The 15,474-nt window shown below is 37.2% G+C and overlaps 1 protein-coding gene across 1 annotated transcript; it reads left to right on the top strand.

Annotated features, from left to right (window-relative positions):
• Positions 1-1,799: 1,799 nt before the first annotated feature.
• LOC139134661 (protein SSUH2 homolog) lies at positions 1,800-15,450 on the top strand. Its single transcript, XM_070701627.1, has 11 exons — positions 1,800-2,004; positions 6,120-6,240; positions 6,577-6,703; positions 7,265-7,325; positions 9,173-9,312; positions 9,605-9,667; positions 10,048-10,169; positions 11,528-11,620; positions 12,129-12,234; positions 12,861-12,968; positions 14,091-15,450. Exons 2-11 carry the CDS (start codon positions 6,122-6,124, stop codon positions 14,235-14,237), a joined length of 1,086 nt encoding a protein of 361 aa, XP_070557728.1. The 5' UTR covers positions 1,800-2,004; positions 6,120-6,121; the 3' UTR covers positions 14,238-15,450.
• Positions 15,451-15,474: the final 24 nt, after the last annotated feature.

The raw sequence follows: 15,474 nt of genomic DNA, 5'->3' as shown, positions 1-15,474 counted from the left end.
TGATGAAATTACACAATTAATACAATTTCTTGGGCGTGGTAAGGACGGTTTTCCCCCTTCTGATGAAGAACATTTTGAATTTTAGGCCGACATATTGCAATGGGGTTTCGCGGTCATTTTGGGTGTTTTTAACATGGTTTTGTGAAGACTAAAAATATATTAGACGTGAAATGATTTCCCATCATTACCTTGTCAACAGAGACAAATGAATATCCAGATGGGAAAAGTGCTTAAAATTGTTAGAAACGGAAAAAAATAGTAGTTCTAGTTTTGATACTGGGGTGAGTGCAGGGACTACTTTATATACTACAAATACTTTTGTTTCCAAGTCATGATAAGCCTGGCACATCACAATGGGCATACGAAAATCAAGTGCAGGCTATGTGGACAAGCAGAATTAGGTATCCAAACTCAGGTGTAAAGATGAGAAACTGTAGCATAAGCACAACATATGAATAATGCTACTTAATCGTTTCAAATTGAAACATTGGGTACAGCAAAAGTAAGTTATGTATTAATCAAATCGGGGCATTAATGAAATGAAGTGCAATGAATTCAGATGTCATGAAAATGTCGTGAGCATTATTATGGCACGCCAACATTGAAATATATTAAGCTTATAAAAAAGTTGTACCCGAAGGGCACGACGAAAACTGAAGAACTTATAAAATGTGGCGCCGAGAGGGTGAGTCGAAAATTTTAAGTAATGCATTATTTTGAACTTCATATCTGCTGGCAATGTTTATTATTATTCCTGCCAACCTGGTCATGGCTGCAATTTTTCCCCTAAATCTTCAGAGCCCCCCCCCCCCATCAATTGTTTCATCCTTCAGATCATAGACCCTCGAGGGTCTATATTCAGATTCACCAAAGAAGAGACAGTATGTATACCGACTAGGCATATACATTTCATTTCTGTAGTCGTTTGGGCTCCATCTATTTTCTCATGGTATACCATAAGCCCACACAATGAAGTTGTCAATGACAGAAAGAATGAAATGAGACCCTCAAGATCTACTGACCATGAAACCCCACAGAATGACCTTAAATCGGTATCGTCATTCTACAATACACACTTCCACATTTAGGGATCGAGCAAACATCCTCGGAAGGGTAGAAAACTGATCAATCAACCAACAGGGGGTAGCGAATCATTTTTCTTTCCCAGAATATTTTTCAACACTTAAACTGCTTTTAATCAAGTGAACCCCCCTGTGCTTTTTTTTAAAAAAATACATGATCCCCTTTGTAGTTTTCGAATTCAAGGTGGCCCCTGGATTTTGCCGGCCCACCTCCGGCCGTGATGACTGAATGCTTCTTCGCTCCCTAGGGTACATCAATCCTACCTGTCTGTGAAACGTATCTTTTATCAAGTTGGTAAATGCTCAACAAAAACCGAAAGATCACAGCGACTTGAAGTATCAATGATGAAAACTGTCAAAAGCGATCGTTTTCTTTGTGCTGACCCTAGAAACAGAGTTCGTAGCGTCTATGATGTGCAGTAACAATACGGTGTGGCAGGTTAAATTGGTTTTCATACGTCGAACATTGTCTTGTTCCAGTGAACCTTGCCTTTCAGACAGACTGATGGCAATTCCGTCAAAAATTCTTGGTTCTCAATAGTTTTTATGGTTACTGGTTGTTAATATTTGTTTTGTTAATTAGAAAGTCAATGGAAAATCGTTAATGCGCCACTGTTGAATCGTGCGCTCTGAACGGGTACATACTTGTGCTGTCTCGAGAGGGCGTTGTTCACTGCCCAAGGTCAAACCAGGACAATAATCTCAGTACTGTGGAACGCGGAAACAATTATGCAAACATAACAGGGAAGAAAAGTTTGTGATTTTGGCAGCTATGGAAGTGTAACGACCGACTACTGTCTCAGAGGCACATACATCATTCAAACTGACTCTTATCGTCCATGGTTGACACCTCTATTTCACGTACAGTGACTCCAAGGCTAACCGCTCACTGTCACAAGACGCAACAAACCAGTGATAGAAGGTAAAGTTTTTAACAGCTGTCTGTGTATTTCCTGAACTAAGGCTAAGGTAGATAGATAGTTGTCATTCACTGATTTGCATCAATCGGGGACCTTACCATCGCTTATAATTACATAATCATGTTCTTTGGTAAAATTCCTTTTTATTTTCGTCTGCAATCGACACAGGCAATGTCGATTTTCCATGACGAACCGCGTTTCTCAGGCCGAGTAATGGCAATTCCATAAATAGCTATAATGGTTTTGAACAGCTCTCATTGTGAAAATACGGCTATACTGCTCGCGTAGGAGGAAGTTGGAATTAAGCCTGAAAAGTGAACGCCAAAACTCTCGCGTGCCATCTTCCTCACGTCGCGTAGAGTGCGCCCTTACACTGTATGTTACAGACAGTCCCTGGCAGACAATCCACTCCCTCTTTGCTCTTGCTGAAGTAGTCGTATGAAACCATGTTAAATTCGCGTAGTTTTCTTGAGAACATGTATTTATTTTGACATAATGTTGCACAAGCAACTTGATGGAATGCAATACTACATGAAGTATTATAGTAAAACCCAACCATGCATTATGTACCTTATATATGGTGAATGGATGAATATAGTGAAGACCTAGTCAGTCGTTATGTGTCAGACCAATTACATTGGCAATCACAGCTTTATCTATTCAAAGTGAACAGTTATTGTGAAATCTTTGAATGAGAGTAAATGGGTATCTTGAAAGCGGAAGCAGATGGATTTTGCCGTAGTTTCTGTAGTTTCACACACTTGTTTCTCACTTCATAAATATTGACCCACTTCTCGTGCGTGAACACACGCATTTAAATTTTTATTATCCTTTCAAATTAGACTTTCGACGTCGACGGCCGCTTGTTCCGTTTTTGCCTTCAATTTCGCCAATCAAGACATGTAAATTACTAGCAATTTCTGGTCCGTAAATACTCAGCCATTACAAGACAAAAAGCGTATACAGATATTAAGCATGCGGCATGCATTCTGAATGCGATCGCGATAGTTTTATAGGGTATGCACGATCCCACGGGGGACACTGTCATAGGTATGGTATTTGGTTTTGACCCCTTTCCCGCCTCACTCAGAACTTTGATCGAGGAAGTGTTGATAAAATGTAGACTTTTGACCCCTGTTTTTGCCTCCAACTTTGACTCATCTTTTGATTTAGCAGATGTAGAGTTTTGACGCCAGTATTTGGGCTAAAGTGTAGACTTTTGAACCCAATCAACGGAAAATTGTAGAGTCTGTGCTCCGTTCGAACTGTCCAGGGTACACTTGTACCAAATTCGAGGACGAATGCGCCCAGCCCTATAGACTTCCGAGTGAAGCATGATAATGAAAGCATAAAACTAACATAGACAAGTCGAAATCACACAATGTTCACGTAGATGGTATCAGCTCGGGAAGGCCAGTTGTAAATTTAACATCCTAAATTAATTTCAATTATCCTATGGTATTTGTCAATAACAACGCTTATAACTGATTTAGATCTTGTTGTACAACGAGTGACCATTCACAAGCCGTCCAAATTTCCGAAGATACTAACAGTATATAAGCTGACGTCTATATCTTTGGTTGCTGGAAAGCGGAATGTGGTAGCCACAGAGAAAGTTGAAGGTCGGGTTACACATGTTTTGCTTTAAACTTCATGGCAAGAAAAAACGATGGCATGTCCAAGCGATAGGGCGTTGCCTCTCCTCCGCCTTCTGGTTATGCACCTTAATCTCTTTCATGTAAAAGAAGATCATTTTGGATAAAGATCTTATGTTTGCGTAAAGAAACTGAGTGACCACGTTAACGATCAGCAATCGCGTGTCGCATTGATATGCAGACTACTAGGGTATATGTGTACATATTACAGACGTACATACTCGTAGGCCCTACAACAAGTGTATGTTGAGGTTAACTTCTGTAAGTTTAAACGAACGTGCCACCAGGACACCATGACTCGATAGGTTAGAAAAGCCGAAACATGTGTTTCGTTAATATGCCTTCAGGAAATAGGATAGGTCGGTCGGGAATTGTTTTTTTTTTTTTTTTTTTTCATTTCTTACTTTTCAATGGGGTGGGACCCGTAAAAACGCATCAAAATTTAGCAAACTCATGCGTGATTTTAAAAAATGCCAGCAAAAGTCTAGGTTTGGAGTGTTTTAAATAGGCTTTGTTCGGTTATCAGAAACACACCTAAGACACAGTGTCATAGAGAAGCATAAGAAATGTTTCGATTTGCCTCAATTCATATACACACGTATTCATATTCTTCATATCGTCATTGCGAAATGTGCGTTTCTACAACAACTTTCTCTGACTAGACAGCAATTTCAGTGAACTTTGAACTCTGCTTATTCTTGGTATTTGGTGAGCGACATATAAATGGCAATCACTTTCCAATACAAGACACATATTTCAATGTAATCGAAATTGAACCCAAAATTAATGCGATTTGGTAGAAATTTCAACAGAGTAAAACTGGCAGAATTCGTGTTGGTACTGCGTAATGCCTAATTTTCATGATAAACTTTACATCGATATAGCCGATGTGTTATTTTTCAACTGACAGCCTAACCTACGTCAAGGCTGGCTTTCAAATTTTGGACGATGTAGATGTACAGGAGGAAGATGAATAAGGTATTCAGACTCACGGGACCACTTGCAATTGCACTTGCTTATCATTTATCTGTACTTTGTTGATGTTGAAATTTGCATATTCTAAGTTTAATCAGCGAATATTGAAATTTGCATATTCTAAGTTTAATCAGCGAATATACTCAATATACCAGTGCAATTCAATACACTAGTAACATGAGTAAGTTCCTTCACTCCAAAGATTCACTTGCAGCGTTAAGATCAGCGTTTGTATTTTTATTTTTTACCAAGTGTTCACGCCATGCCTTTTCCTGTAAGTGTGTATCGAGTCGTGCACACTTCCTGTGAGTTCGAAGCGCTTATTGAATTCATATATAGCTTACAAAGGGACATAAGCTGTGACTTGTAGCAAGTTTTTCAGTATTCTGCTTCTGTATATCAACTACCGTGTCTGACCCTAATCCGTTTGTCATGCTGAAATTTCGAGTATTCTTTTTGTCAACACAGCTTGTATGTGTGTAGTGATCATTGTTTATTGTTTACAAATGAAATATAGTCCGGACTTGAATACAATTTCCAACAATAAAAATATTATGATAGGTTATGCATAGGCGTAGGAACCGGGGGGGCAGGGGGGGGGCGGCCGCCCCCCAATGCTGAAGTTGGGGGGGGGCAAAGGTATACTTTTGCCCCCCCCCCCCCAACTTTTACAAATACACATTGACTACGGCTAGCTGTCCCAACTATTGCTGGTGCTATGTAGGGAGTTAAACAAACAAGTACAGTTAAGGCGCCGTAAAAGAAATTCTTGTTTGCCGTCCGCGTGCGGGTAGGTTTTTGGACGAAATTAAAAAACAAACACAGATCATATGATCGAAAATACGGCGAGATGTTGATATGCTAAATACTTGGCATTGAATTACAGTTTAGGGATTCAATGCAGAAAGTGTAGGGAAACCACAAAACAAAAGTTCAGAAAAAATAACCAAAAGATACAGCTTATGGAGCTTTAATGTAAGGTCCCAGATGATGCCTGCATGAAAAGTTTGTTGTTTGCTTCATGTGTTGTATATGTATTGTTTGTTTAAAAGGAAATGATATCACTTCAAAGTATTTATAAATCTGACTCTTTATAAATGTTTTCTAAAGATGGAATACAACAATATACTTGATAAGGTTTGCGTCACATACGCGTAAAGACATCGTGCACCTTTTTATATGTTCAAACAAAGATTCATATCGTACCAAACAAACTTTACAAAGGATTTATTTTGCTTGGATTTTAAACAATAATAAATATGCTCAATTATCCTTTCATGAGATTAAACGATAGTACTCAATGGTCAGGACTCTTTATTTCGTCATAATAAGTGAAAATATTATGTTTATGTTGAATATTTTAAAGTGTTTCCCGTTGTAATGTAGAAGTGACCGCTATGCTTGTCATCATTTTCACAATCGGGAAGTATTAAGCCATTGGCCTCTTGCATATCGCAACGAATATTTGTTTTCATGAATTTTTTCAGCAATGGAACGGGCTTCTGCATATGAGATATTTGGGGCACCTGTGCCACCGCCAGAAGAAACAATTGATATTGAACTCACAGAAACTGACAGCGCTGAAAATGGACTCTACACTCCTGAAAGGTTGGTTACGTTCATTATAAAAATGTACAATAATACTTGAAGTGTATACAATTGTGTACAGTATTACGAGGGTTTTTATAAGTTGAACGTTGAATGAGATTAACTGTCCATTACCTGCATAAGCAAACTGATCGCATGACAACGTTGCCAAGCAATTTCTCCCGTCAGAGCAACGCCTGTCACACTGAACAACATCCATACAGCGTAATAATCTCTCTCTCTCTCTCTCTCTCTCTCTCTCTCTCTCTCTTTCTCTCTCTCTCTCTCTCTCTCTCTCTCTCTCTCTCTCTCTCTCTCTCTCTCTCTCTCTCTCTCTCTCTCTCTCTCTCTCTCCAGCTCAGCAATATCTGAAGAGGAAGCGAAAGCCGCATTCATGAAGTACGTACAACGTCATCGATTATATGGCACGGGAGTAGTCAGGCAATGCACCATAGATTCGATTCGATGTGTCGACGCGTTTCACGTAAGAGTTTTTACCGTTTCAGCAAACTTGCAATTACAGACCTGAAAACAATACCATCACTGTCTTGCAAAACCAATATACATTTTACACGTTTTGCGACGGAAAAGTGTCTCTACAAACAGTTCAAAGACCTTTCCACAAATTTTGCGTTCCATACTACGTGTACACCTCATCTCGATTGTCGTAACCCATCAGAATTTTACTGTTTCGTAGTGACTGCCCAGCCTTCGACAAGCGCCCTCTTTGCACGTCTACGTCTATTACCTGCATTATGCCTTCATGAGAGACCTTTCCTTAGTAATACACAGAACGTATGCATGTACGTATATATACGTAGCTCGTGAATTACATTCTCATTAATCTACTATACATCTACCAACCACCTCTACTTTTTGCATGTTGTAAAATTTTGTGAAATATCCTTCATAAGAAAAGATGAGAAGAAAACAATTATGGTCAATGTATTAAAGTTAAAAGAACGTCCAAAAGAGTGACCGGGAAATGACTTTCTTCTTATCTTGTAATCTTTCACGGTAATGTCAGATTGTTTCCTCTTCACAGTATATGCTAGAAACGTTCACCGAATCAAGGTCTACTAGATTAGTAGAAAAACCATTCGAAGGTAAGTAAAAGTGTATGAGACTGCTCAAATCATTGTGGGTTGATCAAGCAGCTTTAGCAGACATAGAGCAGCTTTTCCGATGCAGAATGAAGAGTGCCATAGGTGTCATTTCTCCTTGTTAATGAATACTATGCTCAAGATTGGACTGATTACAATCAATGCTGTAGTCTTGTGGCCATACAGGGCCTTGGTAAAGAATTTTGGTAGTGACATGTCATAATAGCCTGATTAGCTGGCTCCTGTACCACTTAACTCACAAAAATGTTGTCGGTCCGCACGTAACCTTCATCGTAAGGGGCTTACTAATACTCTAGTTTGCTAGCTTTGGTGTCATTATGACCATAATTTTAATTTTTAACTGGTTTGAGTGAAATTGTGTATTCAACAACAGATACTTTACCATTGAGCCTAGTTTTCTTCGTCATTATTTCATACTGATACATTTATAGTTCGAGAATATGCCATCAAATTAATCAACCCATAAAGCGTGTACCGACGCTTTATTAAATTTGCCTTGTCAGTCCAATATGCCACAACAGCTTGCCGTGTTAAGCTTATATGCCATCAAAACATCCTTGCGTATATCCTGTCGCGTTATGTATGTTTTTGGCACACACTGACATATTTGAAGCTGGCGTGCCTGCATTATTTTGAGTGTATCTAACCGAAACTTTGCAATATATTTAAATTAAGGACGTAACTTCGATGAAAACCCTCGACTCGGGGAAAGATTCAACATATTGTCATAGCAACAAGTCAATCATCGGTCATTTCCGTTTGACATGATGCATATTAAAACTTCCCAGAGCGCGTACAGTTTGGGTGCATTGTTTTGTCTAAAATACACACACAGCGCGTATATCCATCGTACGTGGGATTTTAAAAAATCAAGATGTTAACGTGCATTTTCATCGACCGTTGGCTACAAAGCCGCGTAACAGGACTCCATCGGGGTTTTGGCAATTTTGGTCAAAAAAACCGAAGCTGCTGATTCAGGATTTAATCTGTGTTGAGAGAGAAAAGATGGCAAGGATGTTGTGCAATGCATGATGAGCTGTTTAGTGTTGAGACGGAGTCTTTTAAGTGCTAGGGCAAAGCATCAGGGGTGTACAGTAAGACACAGAGATACAATCTACATGCTCGGGGGTACAGCATCCATAATATGCAAAATGAAACACCATAAGCTGACGAAACAGTAACAGTCTCATTCTTTGAGAAAGCACTCGTAAGTATGCAGAGTCGTCGGAAGACAGAAATATAAATCTTGAGAGCTGAGGCAAAACATCGATGACATATGCAAAATGTGACGCGAAATGCAAGGAAGTGTTGTCAGGTGTTTTGAAAAGTGCTTAGATAGCAAGGAATTCCCTCATCACGCATCCCACTGGATAGGTGTGCAGGTCATAATTAAAAGTCATGCTGTTACAATCGATGCCCTCGAAGTACTAGGCATTATGAACGTGCTGGGGCAGAGCCTCTGCCATATATGGAGTTAGACTGTAGTGTCACGACTCGACTTCTTTATGGATACGCTTTAGTGTAATGATATGGCAGCATAATAGTGCACACTGTAATTTATTGTTAAACAAGCTGATGCAATGACATCTATCGCAACTGGTGTATATCCGATGTATTACATCCTTATCTGGCGTTGGCAGTGTTTATCCGACAAGTTGAACGATTTGAGCAAACTGCCATAGTACTTAAATTTCTAGACAAACGTTTCCCCATCAAGAGCAGTTTCAGAACTCTGGGCGTGTTTGACTAATGAAAGTTAGGTACTGCTGTGCACAAAGAAGAGTTTCAATAATTTTGGCTTGACATTGTGTTACAAATTGTAATTGCAGGTGACACTGGCAATGATGATGATGTAAATGACGATACCCCAAAGTCGATCCTAGAACCATGGGATGTCTCTGTTGAACCTCATAAATATTTTGAAGATGATTCAGCACACATCCGAGTGCCAAACTCCGAACAGACTAAGGTAGAATAATTCCAGAATGGAAATACAAAGCTTTAATTAAATAATACATAATATAATAAATGGAACTTTATTATCATGCAATGATGGTATGTGGACATGTCTGGAAAGACTATAAGACTTTTTGGCGCATCATCCATCACTTAGAGTCTAAGCGGATAGTGTCAATCAGACAGTAGATAGCTCGTATATATATCAGATACCGAGTGGGACACGTGAAGTAGAATTTCTCTGAGACAATAACAAGATTTCACGAAAAAAGACGTAGTTGACTTTTTTCTCATTTTATTTGCAGTCATGTCCTTCATGCCTCGGTGTTTGCAAAGTAACGTGCTCCTTCTGTGGTGGAACTGGCTCGGTGAGTTATCATTTCCTTTTCGTAAATTGAGGTATGGAAATACTTTTCTGTGTGTAAATTCAAAGTTTACGTCATCGATACAACCATTTCATTGAACCTACTTCATTGTGCCTCACATAGCGATTCAGTTCATTATCAGCATAATGTCCTTTAGTACAGCTGAAGCTGACATCAGAGTTGTGGGTTGTAAACTTGATTATTTGAAATAGGAAGATCGCCAAAAGAGATACATCCCTGAAACCAACTTGAATGGCGTAAACTACAGGCTAAAGCACATATGAATAAACATTTGCGAGACCGATTGCTTGAATTGGGGAAGAGTACCTAGAAAATGGCATTTGACTCATGGCTGTAGCCTGTTATTGTTGTATACAACACAGACACGGTGCTTGGCATGTGGAGTAGAAGACCCACCATCGAAACCAGGAGAAAATGGTGGGGAAAATGGCGGCATTATAGAGAAAGGACCTTGTCAAGAATGTAACGGAACAGGTCGTAAAGGGTGGGTCATTGTTTGTAGGCTTCCCACAGATGAATCTGATGGAATATTTCTCGAAAATTGATAATCAATTTACGCATTTCTATAGTCACAGTTCTGTAGTACCGATGACAACATAATGTATTTCACTAAAGGGAAATTCAACTTTACATTGACAAATAATAATATTTGAAAAAATCCTACATAAAAAAAGGAGCATACAAAACCAGAGAAAGTGACAGATAGTAAGACTTGCACACAATTACAGATAGTTTGTTTGAATTATGCACATTATTAATGAGATGATGGACAAAGGAAGTGTTGGCGGTTTTTCAGTAATGCGAATACATCCCTCCAGAATTTCACCAGATTTCAGGGAATTGGACTAGCTTGCAGTGTTTTGGGGAGGTAGCTTTTTGACAATGACGAATGGAAATCAACGTAATATATGCTGCATCGTTAGGTTACCTAAAATACGACTGGAAATGGGAAATAGGAAATAGATTTTGTATCAGTTTTAACTAAATTATTGCATGAATAGTTTTAATGTCATGATCATTAAAAATTAACATCTTCGATACGTGACACATATGTTTTACTCAGAACATACTGCACGCGCGAACCAAGTTTCAGAGAAATCCGAGAAGTGGTCTCTGTGAGTCTAATATGGGTATCAAACATGAAATAGACATCTCCGATATGGTTTCTGATTGCATCAAATTGTTATAACATTTCGGTGTATCCATCGCAGGGAAACTGGTGACAAGCTTTAAACGCACCAAGACAACCAGTACTTAAGAAAAATGTTTCTTAAACTAAAAACGACTAAAATGTTGTCAAAACGTAATTTTACCCGTGTCATAATACTTTGAACAAATCTAAATGAGAAATCCCATGGATCCTTGAAAACAATTTTCAAGTAACAAGATCAGTGGCTTCCTAGAGATCTAAGTTGATGAACATTTTCAGAATTGACAAAAATAATCCAAATACAGAAACTTTGGGATGCCAGCACAAAATAAGTAGTGTACGTAGACTGACATTCAGGTTTCTTAGAACCAAATATCTGAGCTTTCTGGTGAGTTAATTGACCGTTTTCACATTTTGACTCCTGGGCAAATTTTTTGACTGGCATCTTTATTTAAAGAAATATTTGTCCCGCGATCCTTGCCAATGTATACACCTAATACTAAAACGATAAGTTCTCTTGGTATTTTCAGTTGGTTGGTAAGTCATGCACATGTAAGTGTACATATATAAGTGTACATATCAGATATTAGAGTCGCAAATAGGAGCTGAAAACTAAAAAAAAAACAAACCGATTTTCCCCTAATGATATCAATGATATGGTAACATGACTTGTTGATTGCTTTCTGTTATAGTTGTTCTCCGTGTTCAGAGTCTGGTGACAAAGCATGTTCAAAATGCAATGAAAAGGGTAAACTGAAGTGTCATGTTGAACTTATTGTTCAATGGTAAGCGATCGTTAATTTTATTGAATTTGTTCCTATACTGTCTAGGAGCCATGTTTGTATTTGTGTTTAACACTAGTACCATGGCAAGTTTTTTATGAATTCTATTGTTATCTCTCTTACACGTTTTTAAATCAGCGGGATGCTATAGCCTTAGTGTATATAAGTATACTTTCATAATTTTTGCCAACAGATATATACATCTATCTTTTGTCCCTATTGTATCAATTATCTTTGGTTTCTGACAGTAAATATATGTATTCTGAGAACACAAAGTATATTAGTGATTTAAGTCAGACATTTTTGGACAGTTATTTCACATTTACACTCCTATGACCCATAAATCCTGCTTCTTACTTTTTCACAAACATGGTTCACTAAACAGATAGCAGGTTTTTCAGATGAAAACAATACTACAATGTCTGGAAACTTACCAGCAAAAAGTAGGATACGGTGAGTCATGGGTAAAAAAAATTGAGGTGTACCTTTCTCTTTTCATTTTCCCTAAAAGGAAGAATAATTGGGATGACTTTATAGTTGACTATGTTGGAGCAGTTCCAGAGAAAGTACTCAGACGGCTTCAAGGAAAAATTGTCATTAAAGATGAAAAACGCAAGGTATCATGACAAGAAACGTTCAAGCTCACCTAACCCATTGTGATCACATTAGTTAACTTGTTTTACTGCGCACAGACTACTTCTCCTATAATTTCCTGCCACATAAAAATAATTTTCAATTATTTTACAGCTTATTCCAGTAGAAGCAAGTAGATGACACATTATACAATGATTGATATTTCTTTATCAGTAAAATTATTTTCATGTAATGAGTGCCACAAAACAGAGTTTGACACTCTAGCTCAAACTTTTGCAAAGGAAACTTCAAACGCTGCCTCTCATAATCACGAATAAAGATCAGAAGCGAGCATTCAAAGTTTGATGATCTGTGGAAACAAATTACCTAATGTTATCTGATCTCTGAAATTCAAAATGGCTGCTATATCCTGTGTTAATTTGTTTGGAAAAATCAAATTTTGGATTTTTACTTAAAACAAGGCGGTGAAAATTATGTTTACTCTACAGGTTTCAAAAGGAGGTCACAAAAACTACAGGGCAGGAAATAATTCAAAAGTTCCAGTTTCCATAACCCTGTCCCTGAGGTGCATGCCACCTTTAGTAAGGTTTGCACATTTTGATATGAATTCCAGTTTTTCACAACTTGTACATTTTTCTCTGTTTTTCAGCTTTCACCGCTATCAAATTTTCCAAATGTTGACATAAATGCCGCATCTAAGGAGTTAATTGAAAACCATCACTCAGAATATTCCAGCCACTGCAAGATATTAAAGCAGGTATGGTTTACATAGTATATTTATGGTATCAGAATCAAAGGTGGTATGTACAGTATGTTTGGTATAAATGGTAAGAAATTATTAGTTTTTGGTGGATATGGCATACATAATTAATGTTCATTTGCTCAATCAGGAGTCAGACATTCTAAGAGTAATGTCATCAGATCCTATAAATCTTATTACAGATGTTGATTAAAGAAACTTGACAGACTTTAAGGGCATTTGGCAGTTTCATGAGAATTACATTGCTCATTTGCATATTTGGCGAACTTTCTCAGTAAGGGATATATATCTAGAAGGACTACACTAAAGTTGATGAAACCTGCTCTGTAAATTGAACATATGATGATATCATGCACAGTCATGACAGTCACCTAAGCATTTTCATGTCAGCTAATTACATATTTATATGCTTAAGAAACTTTACAATAGGGATAAAAAACTTGAAAGACGACCAAAAAGGTTGATGGAATTTACTATGTATATTGATAATACAATATTATAACAGGAGTGACAGATATTTAGCATTTTCATATTGACTACAGTTGCATATCTACTGAACTTTCACAATCCTTATATGAAACTTCAAGGGTCTGACAATTAAAGACAAGGAAACTTGCCACAAAAAAGTGATAAAACAAAGACATGACAGTAATAGAAACTTAGCAGTTTCATTTCAGATAATTACTTATTTGCATAGTTAGAAACTTATAACTTTTTAATAACCGACGCTGTATATCAATTATAGTTGTATCAAATTTCATGAAACTGTACACATACTGCTTATAACAATTCATAGTTGACCTGAGAGATCTGCTACAGTTTTGTGTAAAATAATTTGTAATGTGCATATATAATGAACTTTAAATTTTACTTTTACAATGGCTGCACCAAATTCACTTTTGCTTATGATGTTGATGATAATAAGACAGTGGTGATAAGTGACTAGTTCCCAATTAAACGAAATTGAAAACTTGTTGACAATAATGTCTTAGAAAACTGTTGATTTACAAACAAATGCAACACATACAGGAACACATAAGCATTTTCAATTTACATCAGTGTAAGTATTGTATTGCATTAAATTCTTGACCCTAAGACAATTTAATTTTTTCTTCACAGCGCCATCAAGTCAGAGTCATACCGATTTCTGATGTAAGATACACTTGGAAGAACAAGAATCGTAATTTCTTTGTGTTTGGGGAAAACCATGACAATGTGTATGCTCCCAACTATCCCCAGCGTTATCTGTGTTGCAATGTAATGTAGTTCATTGCTGGTACTTATCAGCCTAAATATCAGATTTTAAAACAGCAATCACTCCTACAATTTTTGCTATGGCATAAGTTAAGGACCCACATAATAAGCAAATGAAACAACATAAAATAAGCTGCAATTATGTCTGGCTTACAGATCCTGCAGTTTTAAGATGTGCTCCAAAACTGGCAAGCACAGCTGGTACCAGCCCAGCCAGTTTTGTAAGGAAGTGCGCTGCCACCTATGAGTACAATTTTCATTTTTCACTTGATAGAATTGCTTATTTACCATCCATTTTACTTAAAGATATATCATCAATGGATGAATATATGCTTAAAATAGTAGTACACTACTTATGCTGAGAGTACAAATCATAGCGTAGCTGCAATTCATATAAAGGTATTCAGAGAGTACAGTTGACAGGGGAACAACTTGAAGCTCGTTAATTGCATCCTTTATGCCTGAATCAGGCACAATTGTAAGTAATTGCACCATACTGAAAAATTTACTGAAAATCTGAAATCCAGTCACCATGTAAAAAGAACCTAATTTGGCTTTATTTATTAATTTTCAAGCCTACTTATATCTCAATCAATTAAGACTGGTATTTTATGATTGTGTAAATCAAAATTAGTTTACTTATCAGGATATGAAACAGAAATCAAAAATAAACAATCTCTAATTAATCTCTGTAAGTTGTTCGTGGTATTTACGTGCATGCATTAAACTTATGTTATACAAGAAAAATGTACACTTTGATATTATGCACACAGGCTGAGTATTAACTCCATCATGGATATATCAGTTAAGTCAGGCTTTACCATGTGTACATGTTGTTTCAGTTTCTCTACAAATTTGCAACAGTTTCAAATATTCTGATCTCAGAAAGACAGTTATCATTAAAGTTCTTCTGAGTTTCATACAGTCCAATGATACATACTCAGACTGTAGACACAAGCAACTGTAATCTGGTGACTTTTGATCAGCTGACTTGCAGCATGTTTGCAAGTTTATATCTGATTGGTCAATTGTCACTATTCACAGCAACTTAGGGGTTTAATTGGTATTATTCAACTATAATGGTAAGATTCTGCCAACCAATTGGATAACAGCTAACAAATCACTGTAAGTCAGTCCACAGTGACATATTGCTCAATGTTTTGAGAAGTCTTTGGAAATTTATACCTCAATCTTTTTTTAATATTATATTATATATTTAATTATATTTTCTATATGTTGTTTATTAGCT

This window comes from Ptychodera flava, chromosome 6 (genome assembly GCF_041260155.1).
Source record: "Ptychodera flava strain L36383 chromosome 6, AS_Pfla_20210202, whole genome shotgun sequence".
Lineage (NCBI taxonomy): Eukaryota > Metazoa > Hemichordata > Enteropneusta > Ptychoderidae > Ptychodera > Ptychodera flava.
This window is presented reverse-complemented; position numbering and strand designations above follow the sequence as displayed.